General features: G+C 40.3%; 1 protein-coding gene across 2 annotated transcripts in view; it reads right to left on the bottom strand.

Annotated features, from left to right (window-relative positions):
- MED13L (mediator complex subunit 13L) overlaps positions 1-12,341 on the bottom strand; it is a 667,498-nt gene that overhangs the window by 31,468 nt on the left and 623,689 nt on the right. For both annotated transcript variants that reach the window (XM_029619261.1, XM_029619262.1), the window contains 4 exons: positions 8,920-9,139; positions 5,350-5,538; positions 4,307-4,530; positions 2,973-3,115 (listed from right to left, as the gene is read on the bottom strand). In XM_029619261.1, the coding sequence (XP_029475121.1) occupies positions 2,973-3,115; positions 4,307-4,530; positions 5,350-5,538; positions 8,920-9,139 (776 nt within the window). The remainder of the gene's footprint in view (positions 1-2,972; positions 3,116-4,306; positions 4,531-5,349; positions 5,539-8,919; positions 9,140-12,341) is intronic.

The following is a 12,341-nucleotide window of genomic DNA, read 5'->3' as shown; positions in this document are numbered from 1 at the left end:
CAAGAGTCCATCAAGCCCAGCATCCTGTTTCCAACAGAGGCCAAACCAGGCCGCAAGAACCTGGCAATTACCCAAACACTAAAAAGATCCCATGCTTCTGATGCAATTAATAGCAGTGGCTATTTCCTCAGTAAACTTGATTAATGGCAGCTAATGGACTTCTTCTCCAAGAACTTGTCCAAAACATTTTTCAAACCCAGCGACACTAACCACATCCTCTGGCAACAAATTCCAGAGCTTTATTGTGCGTTGAGTGAAAAAGAATTTTCTCCGATTATTCTTAAATGTGCTACTTGCTAACTTCATGGAATGCCCCCTAGTCCTTCTATTATTCAAAAGTGTAAATAATCGATTCACATCTACTCGTTCAAGACCTCTCATGATCTTAAAGACCTCTATCATATCCCCCCCTCAGTCGTCTCTTCTCCAAGCTGAACAGCCCTAACCTCTTAAGCTTTTCTTCATAGGGGAGCTGTTCCATCCCCTTTATCATTTTGGTTGCCCTTCTCTGTACATTCAAAGCACGAAGGTAGGCGATCTAAGAAAGCCGTCAGGAAGGAAGCAAGGATTAGATGCCACGGTCATTTTCAAAACTTTATTGAAGTGGAGACGTATATATTCTTATAGCCTGACTCTGGCCGAGTTTCGCCGTTGACAAAACGGTTGCCTCAGGGGCTTTGGTGTATTTGGACTCAGGTTAAACAACTGTAGTCTTGTATGATACACTTGTTTATCAGGTACAATCCGCTGTAACATTGATTCTTAATATTTTATCTGCGATTCGTAATCTTGTAAATGCGATACATTATTGGACCTCCAACTCAGATACTGCATTGGTCATGCACTGCGGCTCCAGAAGCTTCTGTCTCGCATTCAGATGCTCGTCTCCACACCTTCTCCATTGCAACTATATCTTTTTTGAGATGCAACGACCAAAATTGTACACAGTATTCAAGGTGCGGTCTCACCATGGAGCAATACAGAGGCATTATGACATTTTCAGTTTTTATTAACCATTCCCTTCCTAATAATCCCTAACATTCTGTTTGCTTTTTTGACTGCTGCAGCACACTGAGCCGACGATTTTAAAGTATTATCCACTATGATGCCTAGATCTTTTTCCTGGGTGGTAGCTCCTAATATGGAACCTAACATCGTGTAACTACAGCAAGGGTTATTTTTCCCTATATGCAACACCTTGCACTTGTCCACATTAAATTTCATCTGCCATTTGGATGCCCAATCTTCCAGTCTTGCAAGGTCCTCCTGTAATGTATCACAATTCGCTTGTGATTTAACTACTCTGATGCTTTCAGCCAGGCCCACCACCTGGCGCTGATGTCTGTTGCCGACAAGCAAGAAGCTGTTTCAAAGGAGTCGTAAGCAGTACGAACCTCATGTTTCCCAGCCTCAAGGACTTTCTGTAGTATGGCATTGAGACTATCTTGCTGTTGTTGGGGAAGTGAGTCAGCTATTCCCTGAACCTGCCTCCAGAGATTCCGTGATACTGCGTCATTTAAAGTTGGTATGCAGCTATGCATGACACTAGCATAGAGCCCTGAAACATCTTGTGACCCAAAATATCAAGAATTTTTTGGTCTTTGCCAGGAGGTGTTGAAGAGTGAGGGCGTAGTCTTCTGGCCTTCTTCTATGCGGACTCAACTACCACCGACTGATGGGAGAGTTGTGGCTTTTGGAATCCAGGAATATGTTGGACCAGATAAGTTGCATCTGTCCTCTTATTCACTGGCTGGACAGTACAAGGATGCTCCCAGAGATGATGCTGAAAATCCACTAGCACTTCGTGGACAGGGATAGCCATAACTTCTTTCGGAGCATCAACAAATTGGAGAACTTCCAATATTTTATGGCGTGTGTCCTCCTCTGTAATCAGGTCTAAGGGGACTGTCTCTGACATCTCCCTTACAAAATTAGCAAAGGAGAGGTCTTCTGGGAGAGATTTTCTCCTTTCTTCCAGAGGAGATGGTTCTGATAAGATGTCCTCCATGGCTGTGTTGGTGTCAGCATCTTCCCATGTGTCAGAAAGTGTCTCTAGTCGGGATTCTGAGGGAGGGAAGAAGGCTGGTACTGTAGGACGTGTTGGCACCAATGGAAGATGCGGTGGCACCGACTTGGATTTCGGTGGCACCGAAGGCATCGAGGGAAAACGCAAACTAACCCAAAAAACGATTTTTAAGAAAATTCGGGGGGGGGGGAAGTGATTGTTTCTTTTTTTACCTGATATATTAACGAATTTAGAAATATCGTATGATATTTCAATTCGTTAGAAAAACGATTCACATCCCTAGTGTTTACAGACACAAAGAATTTTACCCTGTCTTTGCTCTGCTAATATTCATCATTTTCTATGGAAAATGCTCCTTTATGCCCAGAGTCTTCTGCCCTATACCATAATGTCCCATCAACAAAAAATAAACATAGCAGTTAGGCTTCAGAACAGCAGTCAGACTTCTGAAAAATAAAATCCTTTCTGAGCAAACAATGTAAAATTACTGCTTTCTCCATGCTTCGTACTAGCCACAGCTGCAAAGTTTAAACATCAGAAATAAAATCAGTATTAACATTCAAGGGATTATATCTGTGAAAACAATTTCTAGGACTAATACCAGGAGTTTCCTGGTTCCTCTGTGCATAAGTAAGGGGTCCTCCTTCAGTCTAGGTCTCAATTTTCCTTTTGTTTCTGGAGTCTGTTTTCTGGGAAAGCAAGAACGACTGCAGAGTTAGCCTTGATTATCATACGTTCTACATTTCTGTTTGTCTTTGTGCTCACTTCCTTCAACACTATGGTCCAATCGCAAGTAGGTCCCCAACACTAGCAAACACTGTCTATCCCATGCAGTAACTCAGCTGAGTAAGTCATATATTGCAAGACAAGATAACTGAAAATATGAATATCTCATTGCTGATGTCATATCTAACCTCATAGTTGGCATGCTCCAGAGCAATCTCACCTTTTAGCTCTCCATGGCCCACTCGCCCGAGACGACCAATTACAAATCTCCATGGCAGTGATGTCATTTGCACAATGCCTATGCACCAATCCCATAGCTTCTGCAGGCCAATCTTCCGTGCAGACACTTTGCTCCTTCGGGACCTAGACAGAGAAGGAAAACGGAATGATACTGTAAAGCCAAGTTAGAGAGAAAGATAGGTTTTCCAGGCGACCAAGTCATGGCCTCTAATATGAACACACTGGAGGCTTCAGCAAAATGCAGAATAAAAATGACAAAACCACTGGAACCTCTAGCAAAATGCAGAGATGCATACATAAGCAAAATTCTGAATACAGGTATAGGCTTTTAGGCCAGTACTGTGGTACAGAGAGATCCAGGTTGGGAACACCATCCTTTGCGGCCAATCAGGCCTGGGTGTGCCGCAGAGGCGGTGTGCTCAGGAAGAAAAGACAACATCTGCCATTTGGTGACCCTTGCTAGCCAAGAAGTGGTGTTGAAGATGAACTTTGGAGGTGGTGATCTTTTAGACCTTGGGCCAGAAAGAGTCCCAGAGCCCACGGGAATGCTGTCTGGGGTGGGGAAATGTGTCTATGTTGTAAAATCAAAGATCGAGGGCATAAGGGGGAAACCTTTACAAGGTACATACATACATACATTCTACAAATGGGGCCATGATACGGGTGACATCCAGCTTATGAATGGAGTAACTAAAGTTGTAACATTAAAAGGAGGAGCCTAGATAAGACTGACATATCATAATGTGTTAAATGTAAGGAAGTCCCAGATAAGTTTACTATGGTACTTTTTGTTTTAAATTTCTGAACTTATTTCAATAAAAAGACAGGAACAGAAAAAGGAGACAGCCCATAGTAGAATCATTTCAGGCCATGTATTCATGGTTCTAGATGCATCTCATTCCTTTTCCCCCTCAGGAAAAGTGCCAGCCTTAGCTGCCATGAATGGAAGCCAATCTCTATACAACTATTTCTAAATGCCATTCCCTAGTAGCCAACCGGATGGCAAGATGGAAGGTGCAACTAGACCATCAGAAGAAAGACCTGCACTATTACATTTAAAGTATTTTTATCAAAAAGCAGAAGTGACAAAGTAATGCCTGATCCTTATATTGTTTGATTTGAGTACCCATTCCTCTAATCCTGAAAACTTACAAGAACTGATTTATGATGTCATGCCTAGATCTTCTTCCATTACAGAGTTTCCAATCTCAGTTACTATGAGGAGTGGTCAGTGAATGCGGAAATATACTAAACAAGCAGGAATATTCCTGTAAGCAATCCATCTCCAAAAGATGTGAATGTCACAATTTCTACCTGTTAGGCAGGTCTATATTCACAATACAAGTTTCCAGTAGCTCTCCATGAAGATCTGTGCAGGATGCCAGGAGCCAACGCTGGTCATGAGACAAACAATATCCCACAAATAGGACATTGTACTTCTGGCTGGCCTCCCCGAATGTCTCCCCCAGCTCTGTCTGCTTGTCTTTGATCGGTGCCAGTATGAACGGAGGAGAGTAGAGCTGGATAGGATTTGGCCGCTGTAAGCAAAGGGCAACACAATCAGCATCAAAAAGAAGGACACAATGACTTTGGCATTTAGTGTTGAACAGCCACCACACATAGGTGCACAGACTGTATAAATAGTCAACATATGTCTAAATTGATTATCTTAAATATTCTTCTGGTGATCAGCAGTAAAAAAAATAGCTCTTTGAGCTGGATGTATTTGTATTATGACCTTCAAAAGTCATATATTTAAGCAACAGGATAAAATCACTTTTTAAAATATTCAGCTATTGCTCAAAGCAAGTGGAATACTGCACTTCCACAAATGAAATCCCCAGCAGTGCTCTCAATTGTCACCTTCAGAAAGAAGACAGCATATATTTCACATTCCATTTGTACAGTGCAGTAATTTTGTAAAAAATATACATCGGATATGAACTAAGGCACACATGGGCAACCTGAAAGCAATGTGACTTCTAGTGTAAGCATTAGGCTTCTATAAAAAGTTTTCTCTGGTTTCCCACTTTTCCCACCCATATTTTCTTTTTCTGGGATAAGTCAATATTTATGTCTTTATTTTATAGTCCAGTACTTTTTCATGTTTCTCAGACAGTAAATCCCTTAGATATGCCCTTACTTCTTCACTCCATATAAGTGTAGTATAATTTAAATCATCATTAAACTATGTTTGCCATTAACATGGAGTGCAACTGTGACAGACTATCTGCTCTTCCAGCAATACAGAAACTTCTACCATTCCTCCCACTCTCCCCGTCTCCTAGAGGCCCAAATGTTCTTGCTTCTGTGAAACTTCAGCTCAGGTCTGGAGCTCACTCTGCACCAGCACTAACCTCTGGATTTTTCAGTTTTACTTCAATGCTGGCAGCAGGCCCGAAGCCGGTGAGAGACTTAATGTGGATTTGGGTGGGCAGGGGTCGCCTGCACTGGCAGTACACTGAGAACGCCAAAGACTTCAAGTGCTGAATGTAGAAGACCTGCTCATCTTTCATGGTCTGCAGCATGTACTGGCAAGGCACAATCTGTGAGAGGCAATTTCAACAGTATAGCAGGAATGTGAGATGAGGGAAGGACTACACCTTACACACACATTCTTGAAAGGAAAGAAACACATCCTGTTTGTCTGAATCTTGTCAGAAAAAGAAGCCAAACCCTTCCTGAAGATGCACTTCAAAAGGGCAATTTTCAAAGATATTTATATGCCTAAAATGGCCTGACTGAATACTGCTCCACTCAAAAGCAGCTAAAAGTATAATTTCCACAGCCACTCATTTTTAGCTGCAACAAGAGGCAGTCCCTATAGACATCTAGGTCGGGGAGGAAAACAGCATATGTATGTTCGACTTTAAGCTTTATGTACTCCTACTTTCACCACCTGCACAAATATTTATTTCATCACTTTACCTGCCTCATTGAAAATGCTTAGAACAAGTTGCATCATAACATTCATAATAAAGCACAAACAACAAAAATTCAAAAAACAAAACCACTTTTCCAGCTGTTGACCCACCTTCCACCACAGTACCATAACTGTGTCTAATAAAGTGTAGAGAACAAAGAAGTTTTTAGTTCTCATCTAAACTGCTTTAAATCACCCACTTGTTGCAACCCAACTGGCAATTTGTTCCATACCGGAAGGACTACACAGGAAAAGCAAAGGCATGATTCTTGGCATGGTCTACTGACGGTAGTAAAGGCACTGCCAAACAACCCACTGCTTTGGATAGCAGCAAGAGATCTGGTTATCATCTAAGCAACCTCTTGGTTGAATAAGTAGGATCCATTTCATTCTGTAGTTTAAACACCAAAGCCAATACGTTAAAAAAAACCTGCTGGGCAACCAGTAACCAACGGGAGGTTGCACAAAACAGGAGTAACATGCTCCTTAAAAATCATACTGCTCAATTTTTACCCTCTGCACCCTACCAATGCCAAACACCTATCAATGCCAATCAGTGTCCACAGACACTTTTAACATGCACATATTATATGCACTAATTTCCAAAGAGGAAAAATGTGGACAATTTCTCTTTGAAAATTTGCATAAATTATGTGCATTAAAAACACCTGAATAATTTACAACTACCCAGGCTGTTTGAAGATTGTATTCTGTACCTGGGATTTTCAGTTTCATTATCTTTTTTTGGCGCACCAGTTTTCTCTTGCCTCTTACCAAGATGGGCATTTGCCATTACTCAGCAATTATTCCCCATTTTATATCCCCTCTCCCAAAAGATAGTCCAGCCATCACAATGCCATATTTCCTCTGAAAGAAGTCTTGCTAATAAGTCATGTTCACTGGAGCTAATTGTTCATGTTGGTTATAATATCACAAATCAGATCATATATACACATACTACATTAACCAATCAGATCCAATCACATGTGGGGTAATCTGTGACATGGTCTAGATAAAACTCCTCCTAATTGTTTGGGATGGAAAAGAACATCTGCTTATAGAATTTCAAAACTGATGACAGGGTAATATTTATAATAGATAGAAGGTGGGTGTTACTATTTTTTGTTTGTACTTACTATACTGCAGAATGCAGATGGTGTGGTTTTCATTTAAAGACATTCATATTCTCTGAGGCCCACACCAAGTGTTCCATCTATAAGCATGCACTGAGGAGGTCATTTTCAAAAGGATTTATGTATGTAAAAGTAGCATATATAGTAGCAATTTTCAAAAGTCAATTTACGTGTGAAAACGTTTTGAAATTTGGCCCTGTGATGTGAAATTTCAAGAGTTACATGCATAAAAATAGCAGTTTTCAAAAGCCCATTTATGCACACAAATCCCTTTGAAAACTACCTACCTAAATAGGTAGTTTTCAAAGGAGTTACACATGTAAATGAAACATATTATTGTGGCAATTTTCAAAAGCCTACTTATTAAAGTGCATTTACATTTGTAAAACCCAGTGTTGCGCGTGTAAATGCTTCTTAAAATCAGATCCTAAGTATTCACACTAAAGTTACTCTTGAATATTTATCACCCCATCCAATGCTAAAGTGAGAATGAAAAAAAAGAAAAAACTCCCATTATAGTGTTGGGATGAGAGGAGAAGAGAGTCCAGAAGGTTATAGGGATATAGAGGTGATCCTCTAGTTTTACAGTGAGAGGGGAGCAGAGCCCAGGAGGTTACATGGACATGAAGGTGGGGCAGGGGACTAGTTATAGTATAGCAGTGAGAGGGAAGAGGGAAACAGTACCCAGGAAGTTTTCAGGGACATAGAGAAAGTCCACTAGTGTCACAGTATGGTAGTGAGAGTGAAACAGAGCTCAAGAGATTACAGGGACCTGGAGGTCTCTTCTAATGTTATAGTACAGGAGTAAGGAGAGAACAAAATTCAGGTGACTTAGGAGGTTTAGAGGGAGGTGGGGAACTTCTCTCATATTACAATATAGTAGTGAGAGGGAAGCAGGTTTATTGGGATACAGGGGGAACTGCTTTAATGTTACACTGTAAGGTTGATGGGTATTTTTACTGAATGATTTTCCCAAAAGTACAAATTAGGACTAAGCTTTGTATTAACTGGGCCAGTAATGTACTGCCTGCTTTGGAAAATACTGCAGGATGGCAGTCCTTTATAGATTGTCACTGTAATAATTTATAATATTCAGCTGAAAATGCATTTTTAAGAAAGTGCCAGGTACAATTTCTATGGGAGCCAACAGCCCTCCGCTTCCACACTGCATCAGCTTAAACCTTTTCTGATAGAACAGTGCCACAGGAAAGATAAAGTTTAAAGTATGTTTTATTTACTTTGGAACATCAAAGTAGAGAAAATACTAAGGGAAGTCACCATTCCTTGAAGATGTGGGGAGTGCAACTGCTAGATATAAGCTAGGATGAGGATTTAGGAAAAGAAGGTGTACCAATGAACTAGAAGGAGTCATTTTCCAAAGGTATCGCACGCGAAAAGTCCCTTTTCGCGTACGATACCCAGATCGGGGCGGGTTCTGGACGGTGTCCGCACCGGAAGGGGAGGGGTCGAGGCGGCACTGGGGCGGACGCCGCGAAGACATTGCTGTCGGTGAAAAGGTAAGGAGCCTTATCGCCATCAGTATCGCGGCCAATAGCACCACCTTTCATGGTGGCGCTCTTGGTTTGCAAAAGCCGGCAGCGATCACACCGCGGTGGTGCGATCACTGCCAGCTTTCGCAGGTCCGCCCCCTGCCCCCGCTGGATTTTCTAAGTTCGCAGAATTAAAAAAATCCAGGCCTAAGTTAGTTTCTAGAGATTAATATGACATGCTGTTTTTTAATATTATATTAACTTTACAGTATTGAAACTATATGAGAAACAGAAGGCATGAACTAGTAAAAGATGGGAGAAGGAGAAAGTGAGAAGTGAGAAGAGGGAAGAGAAGGTAGAGAAGGAACAGTTTTGAGTTACCTGCAGAACAAAGGCATTTCTCATGTGCTCAGGTAAATTTTCCAGCATCTCTGTGTAGCATCGCATCAAGCTCAGAAGCCAGAAGTTGGCTGAAGCCGACTCCTCATCTGCAGTGTAAGTGAAAGGATCCACCACATAGATCACAACAGCTGGAGGATAGGCGTTACTATCTGCAGACTCGGGCTCTGTGGGGGTCCCAATTTTCTCTCGTTCTGTTGCACTAAAAAAAATTTATGCTCAATATTAGCAGAAGAAAAATGTGCAAAATTGCAGATATCTGCTATGTCATACAGATGGAAAGACAAGGGCCATCTCAGGTACAGAACACAGTTTCACTTTTTCCATGTATTTAAAAACAACAAGAGCTGCTAATCTAACATCTATAAGAAGGACTGTTTACAGTAATGAGTGATTCACATGAAAACTGGGGTCTGACTGAGATAGGCTGGTATAGAACTGAAGGGAAAAAGAGAAAAGATGGGATTTATACAGTTCTAGAAAAGAAAACGTGTGCAGCTCAATTTGTTTGGTCTTGTACAATGAAAGCTCACAAGAGGGAAGATGCATGCTTTGCTGCAAGTCATGCATTTGACCCACCTATCATCTTCATGGTTTTTCTCTACAATCTCTTTCAGTTAAGGATAAAGTATTGTGGCTATCATGTTAATCCACTTGGATATACAGAAATAAAGGTCAACAAAAGCTGTTGATGAGACTTTTCTATTTGACTAACAATACATTTGTGATTAGCTTTCAACTGCTATGCTCCCTTCCATGAAGTCAGTACAGAATGAGAAGAGTTCCACATTTTCAGTATTATTTTTAAAGAAAAACCCTGAAAAAGGTTAGGAAATATTTTATAAATATTAAAACCAAATTGATGGGGATGCTGTGGAGGCAGCAGCCATAGCCACTGGGACAGGAGGGAGTCAGGAGTAGTGGTCATCAATTAGGGTGATAACTGGTAGCCATATTTAGAGCCCATGATACAGGCACACCAGGGTTCTGCAAGCACTCCTGGTGCCTGGCTCTCAGCACCAGAACTATTGCTGCGCTACCAGACTAGGAATAGTGGGAGGGTGGGGCAACTGAATTAGGGGAAAAATCCCCAGGCATTTATAAATGAAGATTCATGGCACCAGGAACCCAGCCCTGGTTCTAACTGAGCTGGCAGGGAAAAAGAGGGACAAAAAAGTGAGTTTGAAATCAAGGTAAAAGAAAGTAAATCCTCAGCCCTTAATTATATACACATTTTAGTACTACGCTGAAATCTTTGTATACCTAACAGTGTTTAAATGAATTGTTTCTACATTTGTATTACAGCAAGAAATATAATTATATTGCCAAAAATATGTCATAACTTAGGCTGTAGTGTCCCATTGTTTCTATCAGTTTCCTCTGGAATCCATAATGGTTTTTATTTAATTTAAGAAAAGTTTTGTTTTCTTTTTCTTCTTAATTTTTTAGTTTAAAAACAGGTTTTCATTAACATAATTCAACTTCACATTTGCTGATTTCTAAGCACTGATTTTCTAGCTCAAATTCAGATACATATTTACATTTTCAATCCAGGTTTAACTTTTATTTTTCTGCCACTGTTTGGATTCAGCACCACATTAAACAGAGGTACTGGCAGGAGACTGTCTCCTTATGTGAGTCAATCACAATTCGATATTAACACAATTTGATTTTTTGACCAGCTCCACCATGTGTCTGTAACGAGTTTTACATTTCAGAACTGCTCCAGTCTCAGTACTGCAATAGAAAAGAGCCTTAGGAAATAGTTTGTCACAAAAATAGATACCTGGAAAATACTGGGTAAACTGAAAATATGCAAATCAGTAAAAGCTGGATGCCTTTTAATTAAAATAGGTACTTTATAAGTGAAATTCAGTAAAAATTGAAAATGTAAAACACTAAGAATGAGATATTTGTTTATTGTATTTATTTATTGGAATTTATAGCCCATTTTCTCATTCAAATTGTTGCTCAGAGTGAATACTATTAGAACTTTTGCTCCACTGAACAAATGAACGAGTGCTGCTTTGTGAGACCCTCAGTCCATTGTAGAGCTTAGCATTAGATAGGAAGTCAACTGTCCAGGGCGCTGGGGGGTATTAAACATGGCTAATTCATTCTGTTGTCTATGTAGAACCCCGTTTACAGTAAGCAAACTCATTTTCTGCTGACAAGCAGGAATTAATTAGCCATGATATGTGGGGAGTCCCAAGCTTAGAGTTACATTGCAGAACACTCACTGACAGAGTAGCCTGGCTCCTGTCTAAGATTGCTCTCTCTCTTTGAAAGACTGTCCAGTCAGTAATGGGGTGTAAAAGTGTGCACAGACGACCAAGTTGCAGCTTTGCAGATGTCCTTAATGGAGATTGTTTTAATGAGCAATGGAAGTTGCCATGGCCCTCACTTGATGGGCTTTAACCTCGTTTGTGATCTGGAGGCCAACCAGTGTATAGCAATGTAGAATATAGCTTGCTAGCCAAGTCAACAATCTGTTCAGCCACTGCCCCACCTATTCTGTTGTAGAGTTGGGATGCTTGCCAATTTGGTTGCATTCTTTGCGGACAGTAAGTTATAGCCCTCTTATAGTCCAATGAGTGAATGAAGGGCTTTCACTCCCTGGGTAATCTTTCTAATATCTTTACTCTGATCTAGATATAAACCGACAGCTCTCCTGCAATCCAAAACATGAAAGAATGTGATCTTGGGAAAAATGCTGGAAGAATGATTGATTGATTACGGTAAAAATCCATTCTGACCTTATGTAGAAACTTAGGGTGTATATGTAGCACCCCCTTGCTGTGATGACATTTAGTATATGGTGGATAAGTTATTAGTATTTACTCAGCTCTGTGAGCTAAAGTTACTGCCACAAAAATATAACCTTCCAGGTATTTCAGCTCACAGTTTCAATTTGGTTTTAAGTCTGGCCACAACACTGAAACCTTATTGTTTGCTAGCTTAGATAAGTTCTAAAGAGGATTTGATGTTGGTCAAATATATTTGAAATTTATTTTTTTTTTAAGACATTTCAGCTGCCTTCAATATGCTTGACTATAATATCTTGTTGAAATGTCCATTGAACATAGGTATTTCTGGTCAGGTATACAAATGGTTTCAATCTTTCCTTTCCAATTGTCAACAAAAAGAATCTTTGAATGACTTTCATTCTGCTTGGTATCCACTGTCTGCTGGAGTATCTCAAGGATTGGCACTATCTGCAACACTTTTTTTAAAATATGTACCAATATGCCATTTGTTGACTGATTTGGATATAGATTTTAAATTGTATGCCGCCCACATATAATTTGCTCTTCCTGTATGTGATTCATTTAAATCAGCATGTAAAAAGGTACAGATCATTGTCAATACCATTAAGTCTTGATTACTTGCTTATAAACTGCCAA

This window comes from Rhinatrema bivittatum, chromosome 11 (assembly GCF_901001135.1).
Source record: "Rhinatrema bivittatum chromosome 11, aRhiBiv1.1, whole genome shotgun sequence".
Classification (NCBI taxonomy): Eukaryota; Metazoa; Chordata; class Amphibia; order Gymnophiona; family Rhinatrematidae; genus Rhinatrema; species Rhinatrema bivittatum.
Note: the sequence above shows the minus strand (reverse complement) of the source record. Positions and strands in the feature narration are given on the sequence as shown.